Source organism: Zootoca vivipara, chromosome 1, assembly GCF_965207765.1.
Source record: "Zootoca vivipara chromosome 1, rZooViv2.hap1.1, whole genome shotgun sequence".
NCBI classification, from domain to species: Eukaryota; Metazoa; Chordata; class Lepidosauria; order Squamata; family Lacertidae; genus Zootoca; species Zootoca vivipara.
Genome location: NC_142582.1, coordinates 31747339 through 31764802, shown reverse-complemented (window position 1 = coordinate 31764802; position 17464 = coordinate 31747339). Strand labels below are relative to the sequence as shown.

The following is a 17464-nucleotide window of genomic DNA, read 5'->3' as shown; positions in this document are numbered from 1 at the left end:
TGGTTTGGATGCAAAACATCCTGACATCCCCAGAAAAAAAGAGTCTTCGTACCAGGATCAGGAAGACATCTGATATTGGTATAAATCAGATGAAAAATTACTGAAGGAAGCTACTACTACTGGGTGACAGTTGCTCTTTCAAGTGATTCCACAATAGCTATTGTGGTCAATTATGTTATTTTCTTCTTTGTCCATGACAGCTTAGCCAACATATTCTCCCCTTTCCTCCCCTAATAAAGACATTTATTATAGTTCCAGATTAGGGACCGTTTCATTATATAACAGCATTCAATCCTGACTTCATTGACTAGAGTTATCACTGCTACTCATGGAATATGGTATACACTAGGATTGCTAACCTCTGGCACTACAGAAGTTGCGGCATGTCAACATCCACCATCATTTTGGCCATGATGGTTGGGGTTGATGGAAGCCTAACAACATCAGGAAGGCCACAGGTTAGCCAAACCCTGGATTATACCCAATAGGTGCTAGCTACAAATCAAGACAGAAAAAAGGTCCCACAAAATTTACCTTCAAGATCTTCAAGTTCCTTAGGTTTTGCCCAGCGTGACTCTTTTGTTTGGGAATTGTAGTAGTAAGGCTTTCCAGAATCAGACTTATATTCCTTCCATGGACATTTTGACAACATTTGCTAGAGAACAGAATGTTTAGGGAAAACATTTTAAAAATCATTCTGTAATATGACACGCCATATATTAAAAATGCCTATAAAATCAAAGGAGAGGCATGCAAAGCCATATCAAAAGAAACAAAGGACAAAATATAAAGGGCTGCACGTGAAATACCATGCCTGTAATGGAGCTTTTGGGGCACCCTCTTCCCACTGCAGCCCCTCAAAAAGCTAATCGAAGTTTAGGGAACTCTCCAGAGTAGGATTCAATGTGGCACGAATGGCTGCAGCTGGAAAGGAAAACTGGCACACACTCCAGTGATAAAAAGCATTTTATACTCACTGAAAACATGGTCAATTAAATAGGCACTCTTCTCAATTTGTTTATTTTACCTCTGCAGGTGTTTTGAGATCATCTGGTTTCTCCCAGGTAGACTGCTTTGTTTCAGTATTATAGTAGTATGTTCTTCCATCTGGTGACTTATGCTCTGACCACATAGATTTCTATGAAAAACAGAGCATCGTATCAATAAATTCTGCAACATGTCTAGGAAGTGCAAGACGAAGTGCCACAAAAATGTCTACGGGGGAAACCGATACCTGTTTGGAAGGCTCTTCATTAGCAGAGCTGTTGGCTGGGGTGACTTGCTGCACTGAACAAACTACTGGAGGTGTAGGCTAAATATTAAAGAGGAAAGCACACGTCTGAAGAAAATATAGCACCTTACTTTTTCTTTAAAACAATTTAAGATTGCAAACAGTATAATACACAGCCACAAGTACGGCATACCCCCAATCTGTTAAATGGTCCCATTCAGATGCAATGCTAAGCCATGCATGATTCAATAATTCTGGGCTGCACTACTAGGAGTGGCATTAGCATTCCTAACCAGTGTCAGAGGACTCATGCCAGAATAACTGCAAAGGTGAAGTCCAGGCAAAACTCATCTGCACCTGAAATCTGTAGTCAGGTAAAGCAGACATCTTCTCCAAACCAGGGATCTTCTGGGAAGTGATAGCTACCAACTCTACAAAGACCACCACTATCTAGCACTCCTGTTCCTCAGTCTGCAGTCCTAGCTGCCCTCTCCAAGTCTCCTGCTCACAAGATGCCACTACATCTCCAGGAGCAGTTTGTGATAAGAACGTACAGAGCCTGCTTGATCAGGTCAATGGGAAGCTTAAAATGCTGCAGGTATGGCAGCATCCAGTGACAGCATTGGATCTAGGACCACCTATGCATCCTTCCGCTCCTTCCAGGGGAGTTCACTTCCTCCAGAACACACCATCTCCCCACTTCCCAGACTCATAAGCTCTGAATGTATAGCACCTGTCTTTTCAGAATTCAGCTTTAATTTACTAGTCCATAGCCATTACCACCTCCAAGCACCAGTCTAGACCTTCAACCTCCTCTCCCAATTCAGAGGAAACACAGAGACAGAGCTCCCAGCAGTTTCAGAAAGATGCTAAAAACCTCCCCCACCATACCCAGAAATAGTTCAAGCATCTGTTTCTGTTCTCAGCAAGTTGTCTCATGAACATATTATGAGTTCTTTAAGAGCACATTGTAGATACAGGTGAACCGATTGTCATTGTGTACTTGGACTTTCAAAAAGGTTTCAACAAGGTACCTCACCAAAGCTTCCTGAATAAGCTTAGATGTCATGGATTTAGAAGAGAGCTCTTCTTGTGGATCACATATTGTTTAGTAGCAGGAAGCAGACAGTAGGAATAAATGGGCAGTTCTATGAATGGAAGGAGTCCTGTATAGGCTGATTTTGGGAGCTGTGCTTTCAAAACTAGTTTATAAGCATCTAGAGTAAATGATGAGTAGTGAGGTGGCCAAGTTGCTAAATTGCTGATGACATTAAATTGGTCAGGGTCATTAAAAAAGAGAAGTTGTGAGGGTGAACTTTTGGGAGCAAATAAAATGTATTTCATTCCTGTACGTGTTTCAGATGAGCTGACATAAAAGCCAATGCACACTGGCCCAGAACAATATGACTGACTGTGGATAAAATCTGAAATACACTATGATTTGGAACCATGTTGTTGTCTTTTATGCACATACACTCTTGTTATGCATACATATGAATAAGTGGAAGGTATGTAAAGGAACACAAGCATCCAACGCACAGGGCAAGGTGCAATCTCGCTTTAGCATAGAAGAAAAATAATGGAAACTGGACAAAGTTTAATACATGAAATTATTAAATTGCCCAAGCAACAAAAGTTCCTTTCTTACCTGAGTTCCTGGGGGAGCTAAACCTATGAAATATAAAATGATAAACCACATTTCAGATAGCACAACCAGAACAATCCACATCTCCACATTTGGTTTTAATGTGACTCAAAAGACTTTCAGACCACATGAAAACATATGTGTTAAATTTTACAAGTGACTTACAATTAACTATCTCAAGCAGACTGTATTATGGATTTACATTCTGGCAATGAGCAGATAGTAGATGCAGCCAGTCACTACTTGTTATAAAAGCTTTTCCCCTGAAGCTCACTGAATATTTCAAGAATCTCTCAGTTACTTCTGCCTATTCACTTTGAGCTTCAAACGAATAATTTTCTCAGAACAGGAAGGCCAGAATCTGACATGAATGCTCAAAATCTAATGATCCACAATGTTGACAACGATGAAGATCTAACTGCAATGTTCACAGTTTTACGCAAGAGTCACTATATTCAACTCCAGCACGTTCAAGAGACAATATTCACATGCTAAAACTGGGATCTGTAACAAAACATGCAATGCTCCTGTTCAGTGTTCCAGCCAGACAGCCATGTCTTCCTACATGATATTCCCATTTGATTTCACATTTCCCATTCCTTCCCCATCAATCAGTTAGCATTACATGGCCCGTGGGTAAGCTCAGAGCTTATAAGGGTATTTTTAGGGTTCCCCCGCCAAAAGTTATTCTCTAACTTTTTTGTGCTTCTGTAAACTTCAGGGTTCCCAAGCCTAGTGAAATTTCCCTCTTGTGCATATAAATGCTTTAGGTATGTAAGGATGCCACACTCACTCTCTGCAAATAGAGGGAAGGATGTTGCTGAAATTCTCCATTGGTAAATGAACAAACTCTTTCAATTTCAATTCATAAATAAGTAAGTGTGAGCTGCATACTTCAATCCCAGTATGAATCCTTCCGCAAAAAAATCCTACCTCCTTGTCGACAGAGTGGGAAGCATCTCAATGTCTTAGTTCATTGAGAATTTGTAAATAGGAAGAAGGGATATTTTCAAATTCTCCTTGCATTCAAGCATTTGTGCATGTTCGGCACGTGCACCATTTTCGGCACCACAAAGGGGCAGAATGGGGGTGAACAGGCTCACTTACAGCCCACTGACACGTGTGGTGCCTCAGAATGGAACCCCCACATAAAAGAGGAGTTGCCTGTAACTGAATCAACTCTGAATTTTAACCCACATTATTATTAACAAACTTCTTTTTAGTTTCAAACCTTTTCTGGTTAAATAAAGAGTGAATTATTTTTACATACCAATTTGAGAATCCATACTGTTTACTCCTGGCTGTAGGGGAAAAAAATAGTTAAAACTTACAAGATGTATTACAAGCTAACTTAAGCAAATTCAACTATAGGAGCTTGGTAGCAGTTACTGTTTTATAGATAAAAAATTAATATTAACAAGACAGCATCTCCCTCTCTCTCACACTCTCGTCCCACTGAGAGGACTTAAACCCAATACTACATTATGACATTGCCCTGTAATGCTTAAAAGGTAAAGGTACCCCTGACCGTTAGGTCCAGTCGCGGACTCTGGGGTTGCGGTGCTCATCTCGCTCTATAGGCTGAGGGAGCCCCCTGGTAAACTAGCCACCAACCTTATTTTGCCACCACAACCAGTGAGTAACGTATCACAGCTTTGCAAAATGAAGTAATGGTAGTGAGGAACAAGGGATGATGAAGCTTTTCAATTTTAAAGAAGTTAGAATCCTATGTGCAACTTTAAGAATCCACTCCAGCCTTTTTCCTTTGCCTGCCTGTACCTCTTTCTGCCTCCCTCCCAACTTTGGCAGGTCACTCACACGTGGAGAAGCGAAGGGAGGCAGTGGAGCAATGGAGGTGTCCCTGCAAGCCCTCTCCCACTTGTCAGCCAGTAGGAAAGCTTCCTTGCCAGCCACCAGCAAATGAGAAAATACAGGGACTGAGGAAGGCACTACAAACAAGGTAATACTGGGAATTTGGTAAGGTTGTTTTTGCTTTGAAACCTAACCCCTGCTTAAGAAGCAACTCTGCTATGTGGGTGGTGACCATTTTAGGCACGTCCAATTGACACGCGATCACCGATGCGTGTGCGTGTTGGGGCGTAACGCAGCACACTTATCTGTGCTCCACCAATGTGTGCAAGGGCCAGGAACGGACCCTCTGCACGACATGGTTGCAGCCTATATATAAAGCTACACATCACACTATCAAAGCAGCCCTACTACCGTGTTTCTCTGAAAATAAGCCATACCCCCCGAAAATAAGCAATACCCCGAAAATAAGCCATAGTGATAGGCAGTTTATCCTTGTAGGTTAAACTGTACCATACTTAATAAAAAGAAAAAGAAAAGATATCCCCTGAAAATAAGCCACCCTGTGTTTTTTTTGAGGAAAAATAAATATAAGACGGTGTCTTATTTTTGGAGAAACACGGTAGTCATGTTTTTGATGGTGCTTCCAATCTGATTTTCAAATGTCTAGATAAGAGAGCTCTGTTATGACATGCCTCATTCTCCTGGATGCGAAAAAGGAGCTATGAGAAAGATGCAGCCGACACTAAACATGGCTAGATAATGCAATTCGTTAACAGGCGCTTTGTGAACCACACTATTGTTCTGCCAACCGCTAAACTTGGAAAATCTTCAAAGGACTGTTTCGAAAGATTGAACCAATTAATCTTGAAATTGAAATCCTATTAATTGCTCTCTACTATTCCAATTAATTACTGTGAAGGTGATGCAACAGTATAGCAAAGACTACGTTAGTCAAGTGAGAGGTGATGAAATATTTTTTAATGATAATTTGACCTAACCAGAAAAAGCCTTTAGGTTTATACTATAAATATGCCATAGCTAAACAAATTTCCCGAGGGAGCCTTGTCCTTAAATGTTCAGCAGCACAATCGGGTGACAAGGCTTTTAATCATGATATCATCAGGCCTTTCACATCATCTCACATTATTTCAAGAATCTGCTCGGGTAAGTTGTTACATAATAAAATTTGACTTTTTTTAAAAAACTGGGGGAAGGGGCTGTGGGGGTGTAAGAGAATGGAGAAGTCCTTTTGTGTGCCACTTTTGTTTTGCAACTCATCTTTTAGCATTTACTGCTTTGAGCATAGCTCTGATGCTGTAAAAATATTCCCTGGGTCCCTGAAGCTGCTATTCAGATGTTTTAGGAAGCTTTACTTATTCTGAATACATGATACTGAATTATGAAGACATAACATATAGTTTAGCACTAGACATGCCTCTCATCTTCTCCACCTCTGGTACAGCTTCAAGACTATGGCAGAATCCAGTACCTTTTAAAATTAACCACAGTTTGTTGTTGCATTGGAGAAGAAAAACTGTGGTTTATTTAAACTATTGTTTACTTAATCTTTAAAGTTTACTGTTTACCGTTGAAGAGTGGGCTATTGCAAGATATGTGCACAATAGGTTACTTAGAATGTACCGTATATTCCGGCGTATAAGATGACTGGGCGTATAAGACGACCCCCAACTTTTCCAGTTAAAAATATAGAATTTGGGATATACTCACAGTATAAGAAATACAACCCGGCATATAAGACGACCTCTGGCTTTTGAGAAGATTTTCCTGGGTTAAAAAGTAGTCTTATACACAGGAATATACAGTACTTCCCGAACACAACAAATAAGCACTGGAACAGGGAAAGGGGGGCAGAGACCCTTGAGGCTGTTGTACTGCCAACAGCCCTAAGCAGCATGGCTATTTGTCAGTGATGATGGGAGTTACACTCTACCCATCCCTGCACTAGAATAACAAAGTGTAGCTTAGTGAGAAGGGAGAGTTTTGGCAGAGAGAAGTCCAGAATCAGGAGGAGAGGCCAAGAGGCAGAGATGAGTCAGGCTGTTGAAGAACCATGGTGTCTCCCTGTCCTGCTACTACAAGTTCTCCTCCCCCCGGTCTCCCAGGACCAGAAGACGTATGGAGAGAGAGCAGCAGTGACAGGCATAGTCTCAGATTGCTTGGGAAGGACCTGGGAGAGATGATTTAGGCAGCTGTGGGAAGGCAGGGACCTTCAGCCTCTACAACTGCCTCACAGGGACAAGATGTACTGAGAAGAGTTGCTGTGCTCACCAGGCCTGGTGCGCCTGAACAGACATTTCTGCTAATAAAGAGTTAACTTCACTTACTCTGGGTGCTTTATTCCAGACATCTGCTTCTGACATTAAGTAGGAAATAAATCACACATTCCTGTACCTTATAATAAGAATAAGCCATTAACATAACCCCCCCCCCAAAAAAAATAACATAGCTGGAAAATTATTCGAACAGGAAAAAATATGCACTGTATGTTAGGTTAAAAATAAAATACAGATAGTCAATTGTTTAAAATCTCAAAATATAGATTTAATAATTACCGGTCCTGTAGGTTGCATGGGAGCATGAGACATATGGGGTGCCATCATCCCAGGCATCACTGATTGCATCATTCCAGGCATCTACAATAAAAGTATCATTATAGTACGTGTTTACAAGTTAATACAAATTGCTACATATGTAACTTTTTATGCTAATAGAAATAGTGTTTAATCCTGCTCAAACATAAATAAATTGGGGCATAACAAATAAATATAGCTATGTAAAGTGCTTTATACACCTAACAAAATATTTAGCCAATAGCTTAATGGTTTTCCGGGTACAAAATTTTAAGGTCTTACGTGATCAGAGGAATTACTGTGGGCATGGGATTATTAGTTAGAGGGCCAACAAATAAGGGCAAGATTTTTCAGCTACTCATAGTGGTCTGTCAAATGGGTACCCAAAGCAAAAGATAAAGGAAGTGAGGTTTCAGGTTGGAGGGGAAAGCAGAAAAGTTCTCTCAAGAATATAGGGCTCCCAAAACTCAGTGTTTTAATATTAAATAACCCAAAATATTAGCACTATTCATGAAACACTGCAGGAATGGGGCCCAAATCAATTAAGCATCTAATTCCAGTTCCCAAACCCAATCCATGTGACTTATGTAAACTCTAATAATCTTGAGGGCTCATTTACCTCATCTATGAACAGAGGATAATACCTGAAGAACTTGTCTCACAGGGCTGGAGTAAGAGTTATGCTTGCAAAGATGTTCCAAGATGAAGAGTACTATAAAGTTTAAGAATTATGACTGCAGGGTTCAAAAACATGAACTGTTAAAAAAAGCTGAGAAAAGCATGCAACAGGGATGCAAACTACCGTAGCTGCTTAAAACCACATGACTGCCCTTGTTCCTGAAAGCATCATAAATATGCTGAAGGGGGCTATTATTCACATTGGGAGGTTGGAAGGGTGCGGATCTAGCATAAGCTATTCAAGGCAGAGACCCAATGCAGTTACTATGAAGAATTAATCAGTTTGTGTATGCACATGATATTTAAACTGGAAATGAATTTCTGAAGAAAAGCTAGAAGTTTTATTTCCGTTTTTTTTCATCGGCCCTTATTGGGGGACTGCAACAAGTGGACGACAACAAGAGCAGTGGACTTTACATATGCGTGTAATGTATTCAATTGGCCATATTCAGCCAATTTGATTGGCAAGCCCCACAAAAAGTTCTTGGGAAATCACCCTCCCACTATAAAGTGACAGTCCCTGGAGGATTGGCCAAGTGACCCCATTCCCATGTATCTTCAGGGAGCATCAGGTTACTGCTCCCTCTTACCTTCCATCTTGTGTGGAGGGAGAGGTATTTGGTAGGGCTACTGCTCCACCCTCAATCCACAAGGTTTTCTTGGAAGCGTGAGGAAGAGAAGAAAGAATGGGAGTGGCCCTCCCATTCCCCACCATCCTGTAGAAGCAGGAGAAGAAAGGAGTCTTGCCCCACTGCTGCTTCCAAATAATTGTGTTCCACGCTAGAGATGCTCCCTAAAAGCTTCTATCCAAGTAGCTTTTGAAACAAAGGATTTCTTAATTCAGAGATGCCAGATTAACAGCCTCCAGGACACAAGCTGCATGCTTCCCACATTAACAGAACTAGATAAATCCAGTTTGTGCTGATCCTGGTGAGCCACAAAAACTCAATGTTTATCCAATACATGGTTATAAAGCCTGTTAACTGTGTGTTTGACAGCCCTGCTTTAACTACTTTGAGGCAACCTTAATTTTATGGGATATGCACACAATTTTCAAGTTTAGGGTCTCTATAAACCAAGGACAGAAGAAAGTGAATTCTATCATCAGCAGGAACACGCTGTTATTTAAATTAAGGGGAAAGGTCCAATGGAATATGACGAAATTCTTTGGATACATTCCCAGTGGAACTATGGATATTTGCCCCCAAAAGCAACAAGGAGAGAGGTTCTAAACAACCACCAGCTGTTTTAGTAATGAACAGATAAAAGTTCATGGGAGGGCAGACTTGGGAGTCTAAATAGATAGACAGCCACACTCTTAAGATACAAAACTCCTATATTCTGGATACCAAACCACATCCTGACCTACTTTTAAAAAAAATCTTGTTTCTAATAATTTACCTCTAAAATACACAGCGGAAGATAGAAACCAAGGGAAAGTTGACCAGCAAAGCTTCACTGGAGAATACAAAGTTTTTGTAGTCAAAATCACCGTTTAAAGTGAGCAGTTACAGAAAATAACACTCACTGCCCAAATTACTTTGCATATCTTTCCTTCTCCTCTTCAGTTCTTGTCTACGCTACCCTACAAGCATCTGAACTAAATAGCTGCCACACTGTTCATAATCTGGAAGCATGTCACCCACCCATCTGATCTATGAACTGTGTGCTAGGACAAGGTTCCCTTTATTCACCTTCAACTAGGACATCAGGGAAGAAATATTTGGAAGCTGCTGGCTTTACTGAAAAGGCATCTGACACTAACAGCCGGGGGGGGGGCACCCCAATCCTAATCAGAGTAAAGTATTCTTTAACTATCGTCAGAAGTGGGATTTCTCCCAATGATGGAGAAGCAGAGAAGCAAATGCTAGACAAATGAAATGCTACAACCTCTACAATTGAGAGAACGGAGAAAGTAAAGCGCTGGGGGAAAGGGTTCAACTGCTCACTGGCCATACCTCTCATGGATTCTCAAGGAGAGCACAGGGTGTATGCTCTTCACTCTGAGCATATATGGGCTAAACCCCTTCACTTCACAGCACAAAGGCCCCATTAACTATAAATATTCAGGAACGCCTATAAAAGGCAGTACAGTGGTAGGGTTCTGTCTTCTTTATGACCTACTGGTTACATGAATTAAAATATCTCTCAACTGAGAAGGGTGATTTGTCTACTCGCAAGACAACTTTCAATTCAATGAAGTCAATAATGTGTTTTTTTCCAAAAAGAAAAGAAAAGGTAGTTTAAAAACTGTAGTGATGTGAAGCTCAGAGTAGTCAACACCTACTGAGTTACGGAAAACCCTAAAATGGATTAAAATTCATACTTCAAAATGCAGCTTTTAAGAAGCCATTAACAAAACCAACAAAAACCAACTTACCTGTCCCATTTGTGGCCCTCCCATAGGAGGCATCATTTGAGGCATCATTCCATGAGAGACTGGAGGCATATTGGGTGGCCTTTGGCCCATAGGATGCATTCCCATGGGTGGATAGTGAGGCATCCCCGGATGTCCCATCTGAAAAAACAATATTCATGACAGATCAAGATTCCAAGATAAGAAACACAATGGAAATAACCTCTCTGGGTTCCAAATCAGGTCATTTAGGTATTGTTGTCTGCTACTATAAATGTATAGTGTATACTATAAATACTATACTTTTATACTATAAATGTATAGTGTGTATCTGAAGAAGTGTGCATGCACACGAAAGCTCATACCAAAATATAAACTTAGTTGGTCTTTAAGGTGCTACTGAAGGAATTTTTTTATTTTGCTACTATAAAGTTATGGCCTCACATGTTGTTTGCTTCCATGAAATTCTCTGATCCATCAATATATCTCTTAAGTTTTCTAATGTGAAAGTAGATTACTTATCTCAAACTATAATATTCCAATCCACTGGCTTTTAATGCTTTCCAGAGTTTCCACAAAAGCAAACCCCAAACTTTTGACTCTCTGCAGCATTACCCCATAGAGTAACTCCTTATTATAAAAAAGTAATAAATAGGGTAATAAGTGTCTTGTATGAAAATATACATCAAGTTATTATGCAAGCATAACTCTCTCAACTACATCAGAGCCTTTAAAAAGAGCTTAGAATTGGGCACACTGTGTAAGATTTTAAAATGCTCTTTCATGAACAGGACTTCCCCAATTTTTTAAAAAGGTTTGTATTTAATATGGACTTCAGCAAATGAAACTGGGTGTAGATGCCCTGATCCAATCAGGAAAAACTACCACCTCTCCCTACTATCATTCACAGAAGTCTTTATTGTATAAAAATTGCTTTCATGAACAGTAGGATTCCTGTGGATCCAACCAAGTACCCTCCCTATCTGCTAGGCTTTTAAAAATGAATTTTAATTTCTTTATAATGTCAAAGTATTTTAGTAAGCTTAAACATTGACACAGCCTCAATAAAAACAGAAACAGCAATCTGATTACCAAGTTAGAATGTCCTGAAATTTTTATCACATTTAGAGATCTTACTGAAGAACAGCCTTAAGCTCCAATCCTCACTGTATTACTATAAAGGCCAACTGAAGGATATGCCACCTGCACTTAAGTAGTGCATGGCTAGTCACAATGGATGCTCAATGTCTCCTGCATCCAACCACAAATTGGATGGGTGCTGCATGTTTGATAGAACTACAGTTTTTAACGAACTTTATCTTCCAACTCCTGGAGCAGTGGGCTATAATTATAATGGAGAAGATGAGGAACAGGAGGGGACAAGTCTTGGAGCATGCCCCCACTCCCCTCTCATGATTGTCTTCAGACACTAAATTGAACACCTGATTAGGCCTTGTTTAACCATTCTTCATATGTACTGATTTGCAACTAAAACAGCCATTTTCTACTTTGGTGATGGTAATATATAAATTTGCTTTGTGCCTCTAAACAAAAAGTCCTTTTTCTATCATTTTATGAGCACGCATTGCATCCAGCTAATTGAAAAGCACAAGGTTAATCAAGGTATGAATCTACTTAATACATAACTTGATAAGCAGCTTGCTGGTAACGAAGTAGCCCAAACTTGAACAAAAGGACTTCGGACATGATGTGCTTTAGAGATCAAGACAGGATAAGACGTCTGTGCAGAAAAAGGCTCCATTACTGTATTAGAAACGTTAGAAGCATGAATTGCACCTTTTTTGGGGGGGGGGGTTGTGTGTACGGCGTGGGAAACACAGAAGGGCGATTATGACGGGCTGCAAGTTGCCCCGGACCTCTTATAACAACTCCCCATCTCCATATTCCACTCAGGTTAGAAGACCAGAACCGTACCCTATTATTTGACTTCAGAATTTGAGGATGACGCTGAAAGCGCGACGGGTAACTCCACGCGGGAGTTAACGCAGCGGGAGAAACAAGTCACAACCGTTCGACTCACCATTAGGGGCTCTCGGCCCATACCGCCACCGCCGCCGCCTCCTCCTCCTCCGCCGCCACCTGGTCGCATCGAAGGGTTGAGGAGGCTCCCGCCGCCACCACCACCTCCGCACCTGCCCAGCAGCCTCCCCCGGAGCGGCTGGCGGGAAGACGGACCGAAGGGCAGGAGGGGTTCGGGCTCCCCTCGAGGCGGGAGGAGGGGAGCCAAAAGGCTGACGGGCTTTCCGGCCGGCCAATCCGGGCGGCCTCCCATGCGGGTGCTCTTGGGCGACTGCTCCGGGCCGGGGGCCCCCACGGGCCGCACTCCCTCGCCGGGGTTGAGCTGCATGAGGGGAGGCGGCTTGGGCAGGGAGAAAGGGAGCGGCTGAGGGGAGGCCGCGGCGGCCGCCGAGTCCCCGCCTGACATCGCCTCCCCTGGACCGGGCCCGGCGAGCCTGCCCTCCCGGCTGCGGCCGGCGGGGTGTCTAAGCGGAACCGTTAGCGGAGGAGCGAACGGGAAGAGGAAGGAGGAGCGGGGGGCGGGCGGGGGCCGGGGGCCGCTCTACGGGCAATGGGAGAAAGGGGGCTCCGTCGAAAGTCAGGCTCACCGACACGTAAGGAGGAGCGCCCTGCGCGCGCGGCTGGGCCAGAACAAAAAACTCACTCCAGGCCGGGTTGTGGGAAGAATTGAGGGCCGCCGCCTCCCGCTCTTCCTCCCCTCAGCGGGAGGCAAAAAGCAAGAGCAAAGCGGAGGGCGAAGGGGGAAAGAAAAAAGAAGCGCGCGTGGAGTCAGGGCTTATCCAACAGAAGGGCCTGAGGAGGATGGAAACTACAGAGTGGGAGAAGAGGGGACGTGTGCGCAAAGAACACTGGGAAAATGAGCTCCCGCGAGCTGAGATCGGGGGGCGTGGCTACGGAAAGCCAAGAGGTCTGTCAGCTGAACTGGAAGGGCGGGGCGGAGGGAGCGAGACAACGAAGGCGTTTGGCTCGGGCGCCGTTCGCTGCCTCGCTCGGTCCCTTTAAGAGGCCATGAGCAGTTTAATCCGTTGGGCGAGCGAGGCGGTGGGGTGGCAAGTGCGAGAGAGACAGAATTACAGACAGAAGAGGGCGGGGTTCCCGATGCGTTCTTCCGGCGTGGGCAATTCTTCGGTCTCACCCCTTTCGCGAGATAGATATGCTTCCGGTTTGGAGGCAGTCGCGTGGGGGGCGGGGCGGGGACTTTCCAAGCCACTCCGACTGGGCGCCGCCGCGGTCGCTTTGCGCGCGAGAACTTCGAAAGCGCCATTGCCATGGCAGTGCACTACCGGAACACCGAGATCCGTTACGGCCGCGCGGGGCCCTCCGGCACTCCGTGTCCGCCGGAGCGAGGGGAGGTGGCGCGGAACCTCCAGGCGGAGCTGGAGGAGGAGGAAGGCGGCGGTAAAGGAGAGTTGCTAGGCGGCCTCGGGAGAAGCCCCGTGTCCCGGACTACCCTGGCCCCGCTGACGGACGGGGCGGCTCGCCGGTGGCCGAGCAGGGCGTTCTCCGTGCTGTGCTGCCTCCTGGCCGTGTCCTTGCTGGCTTTCCTGCTGGCCATCGCTTGCCTGGTGCTGAGAGGTGAGGAAAGGGCGAGGAGAAGATGCAGGAGACGCTTCAGTGCATGGGATAGGTCATCTTCTAGTCCAACCCCAACCCTGCAATGCAGGAATTTCAACGAAAGCATCCATGGCGATCCTACCTCTGCTTAAAAACCTGTTGCACACTGTAACAGGCATTTGGATTCTAACTGATTTTATGTAACAAAATGATTGTCTAGTCGGGCGACATAAGAAAAAAAATGCTTGGGTGTGCCACTTGCTAGAGAACAATTCCTACCCAGAATTGCTTTACCTTACAACTTTCATCGTTTGCTGTTTCTGCCTACAGATTTGCGATCTGAAAAAGGAAAGACTGATGAGAATATAGAAACAAGCATTTTAGGTAAGCTGCTCATGTTGCTTTATTTTTGAATAATGGCTGTTCATTTTAGGCTTTGTTTATTGGCTAATAGGGCTGGGCGATGTATCAATATATTGTCCAAAATTGGTTTGAAGTCCACATCATGGTAACAGTTTCATAATATTTGACATTGTGATATATATGTATCTATGAGTGCTAGATCAATTGCATTCTCATATAAAAATAATTCTAAGCATATTTACAGTTGTAAAATTAAAATTATAGCAAATGTCACAATAATGTATGTTTTATAACATGAGTGATCTTGTGCTGAGCTTTGTGTGGAATATGTTCATTCCACTCAATGACATTCCACTCAATGGATGATTACTTTCCATAGATCAGACACAAAAATGCTAGTTCTGTTCTAACCGTAATGAAAATTATAACATTCTGCACACATACAATGCCCACATGTTCCACTCAATATACTTAATTCTGAGTAAACATTCGTAGGGTTGTATTGTAATTGTCATTTTGCTAGTTTACGTATACAGTATTCTGGATTTGATCATTATTTTACAGTGGAGTTGAGTTAAAATTGTATTCCAGGCTTTCATTTTGTTTCTCTTCCTTAAGGATTTTGGAGTCTGCTTGTTCTATCCTTGATGAGCGGACTTTCATGTTGCAGTTTTTCTTGGACACTGACCTATTTTGATTCCTTTGAACCGGGAATGTTTCCTCCTACTCCACTCTCACCTGCACGATTCAAGTGAGTTCCTTTTTAGTAATACTGAAATATGACCAGATATGGGGCTTAGTAAACCACTATAATATATATGTAAGGAACAGCTGGTTACTAAATATGCTGGTGCTGTTACAGCTTCATATTTGAGGAAACAAATTTATGCCAACTAATCTTGGACTAGTCACTGGGACAGAGTCCGTGGTGACTAGCTAGAGTACAATAATTCTATGTTTTTAGTTGAGAAATGCAATATTACCATAAACGGTTATACGTGATAGTATGTAAAATAGGTTTATTTTGTTATGCTGTATGTTAAGGACAGTTTTGTTGCCTTGCATTCACAAAATATAGTCAAAGTGTTCTTTCTAAGGCTTCATATTAAACAGTTTTACAAGTTAGCCAGCAGGGGGTGTCCTATCATAAGTTTTCATATCCTATAGTAAAGTCCTTTTACCTTTGCTTTAGTATTCCTGAAACAGTTTTAAGTACAAGGTAAAAAATAATTAAATCCATGATCTACAATGTAATACAGTGAACTACATTTTTTTTCAAATTTCCAATATTTATTGCTTTCTGTATGTAGAATATTTTGCTGTATGTAGAATTTTAACTTAGCCTAAATGTTAAGATATTTAGCTGTTCTTTTATGGTATGCAATACGCAGAACTGATTTTAAAAATATGAAGTGGAATGAAAAGATACTTGCCCTCAAAAACAATTAAGACAGGCCTGTTTGTAGTATGAATAGAATTGATATTTGTACAGAACAAGTTGTCAAATTTGAACTTGTTGTCAATCAGAATTTTACATAGATAATTCATTGTTTCGTTGGAATGGCATTTAAAATATTCACTCTACTGAATAATTTACCAATTTACATTTTATTTCTTCTTTTTCAGAGTTGTAATGTTCTTGTTACCTACATACGGTTTTTCTGCTTTTTTTCAGGCGAATGACCGGGCACTCCTTTCACATGGGCTATAGTATGGCCATACTGAATGGAATAGTGGCAGCTCTTGCCCTAGTATGGTGTCTCCTTTAGTTTGTACTGAAAACTTCCTCATAGCGAGACAGCTTTCTAGATGACACTTGAAACTGCCTTCACACAAACAAGCCGCCCATGTGTTCAATATACTTGCCTCAGTCTCTATTTTAATATGCTTTCTCCAAAATGATGCCAAATGTTTTAGGAAGCAGCTGGAGGCAATTCTAAAACCAACCAACAGGTGGAGACCGATTAACAAGGAAAGGAGATGTACACAAAATGTCCTGCTGTGTGAAATGATTGCAGCATTTTCAAACAGACTTCATGAGGCAACCACTTCATGAGAATTAGCTCAGGATTGTTGCTGATAAAATGCTCAAAATATCCACTGGATTAATAATAAGTGCCATTATTCTATTATACCGTTCAGTGAACTTTCAGGTATTGCTTTGACATGCTGCATACTAGGGGTACTCGGAGGATGCAGTACCGGCACCTTTCTTTTTCTCCAAGTGTTAAAAGTCTGGCACTTCCAGTAACAACCTCATGGTGGGTACTGCCACCTTTTTTTCTTAAAAACAGAAGCAGCACTGATTACTGTACAATATGTATAGTATTAAAATGAGTACTAGGGTAACAAATCAAAATATTCTAATTATAATGAAAACTAATGTATCATACTGATCTGACTTCAACACCTGATTAGTTAAAGTATGCAAATAGGTAAATAAGTGACTTTAATGTATGGCTTTGAACCAAAGAATACACATCCTGCTATTTTCCCTCTGTTGTCTTTCCCATGCATTTCTGAGAGTGGGGGTCCTTTTGAATGGAGTGTGACGCACCATCAGAAGGCTGCATTTGGGAAGGGAGAGTGGGCAGGCAACATATCCATTCATTCAGATCATTTGGGGTGGGATTGCAGCTAATGCTGTGCCTGCAGGGTTGCATGGGTGCATCGGGACTTGCATATCCTTGCCTGCTGTGCACCCCCAAAATCTGCTCTGGAGAGCTTCCCATCCTTCCAGATGTGATTTTGAGGGTGTTGGGGAGGGGGCTGAAGTTCCTTGTGCCAATGGAGCTGCAGTGTTGGATATAACCCTTTGGATCCAAGGCAAAGTATAATACTGTATAAACACACGTTCCTTTTGAATATAAAATATAATAGTTGACTTGTTCAACTGGAAATGGATATCTATACTGAACTCATTTTGTCCATGCATTGTTTTTTGTAAATTGTTTACTGCAAATAAACTAATCTTGTTTACAATTAGTGGTGTATGGTCACTTTTTTTGCTTTTGGCGATGTTAGAGTATTTATCTTTTATTCTGCTGCTATATTTTGTCACCAATAACATCTGAGTCACAGCATGCCTTGCCCCTCTTGAATGAATATTGCTAACCTTAATATGCACATGCAGTTCTAAGCTAGTAGAAACACCTGTGTGCGATAGCTGTTGTGCAGTCCTTGCAGCAGTCCTC

General features: G+C 42.2%; 2 protein-coding genes across 5 annotated transcripts in view; one reads left to right on the top strand and one right to left on the bottom strand.

Moving 5' to 3' along the window:
* PRPF40A (pre-mRNA processing factor 40A) overlaps window positions 1-12857 on the bottom strand; it is a 30373-nt gene extending 17516 nt beyond the window's left edge. Inside the window, exons 1-8 of one of the 3 annotated variants that reach the window (XM_035131708.3) lie at window positions 12355-12857; window positions 10338-10475; window positions 7262-7342; window positions 4147-4177; window positions 2880-2902; window positions 1235-1312; window positions 1028-1138; window positions 535-655 (exon numbers count right to left, since the gene is read on the bottom strand). In XM_035131708.3, the coding sequence (XP_034987599.2) occupies window positions 535-655; window positions 1028-1138; window positions 1235-1312; window positions 2880-2902; window positions 4147-4177; window positions 7262-7342; window positions 10338-10475; window positions 12355-12759 (988 nt within the window). In that variant the 5' untranslated portion in view covers window positions 12760-12857. Of the gene's footprint in view, window positions 1-534; window positions 656-1027; window positions 1139-1234; window positions 1313-2879; window positions 2903-4146; window positions 4178-7261; window positions 7343-7898; window positions 7987-8547; window positions 8601-10337; window positions 10476-12354 lie in introns of those variants that run through there. The other 2 variants (XM_088661266.1, XM_088661272.1) reach the window with 2 other exon arrangements.
* A 346-nt stretch (window positions 12858-13203) lies between these two features.
* On the top strand, window positions 13204-17252 carry ARL6IP6 (ARF like GTPase 6 interacting protein 6). 2 transcript variants are annotated; one of them, XM_035130325.3, is made up of 4 exons: window positions 13204-13928; window positions 14238-14291; window positions 14889-15021; window positions 15946-17252. In XM_035130325.3, the coding sequence occupies exons 1-4, from the start codon at window positions 13622-13624 to the stop codon at window positions 16037-16039; spliced, it is 588 nt and encodes a 195-aa protein (XP_034986216.1). In that variant the 5' UTR covers window positions 13204-13621; the 3' UTR covers window positions 16040-17252. The 2 variants fall into 2 exon arrangements, with proteins under 2 accessions (XP_034986216.1, XP_088517410.1); XM_088661284.1 differs by having other exon boundaries at window positions 13494-13928; window positions 15897-17252.
* Window positions 17253-17464: the final 212 nt, after the last annotated feature.

Excerpts from the sequence above, each read along its gene's own strand:
- ARL6IP6 (XM_035130325.3), top strand. The coding sequence starts at position 13,622 with ATGGCAGTGCACTACCGGAACACCGAGATCCGTTACGGCCGCGCGGGG. Across the intron at positions 13,929-14,237 it reads CGCTTGCCTGGTGCTGAGAG|ATTTGCGATCTGAAAAAGGA; the intron begins GTGAGGAAAGGG and ends TTCTGCCTACAG. Across the intron at positions 15,022-15,945 it reads CTCTCACCTGCACGATTCAA|GCGAATGACCGGGCACTCCT; the intron begins GTGAGTTCCTTT and ends GCTTTTTTTCAG.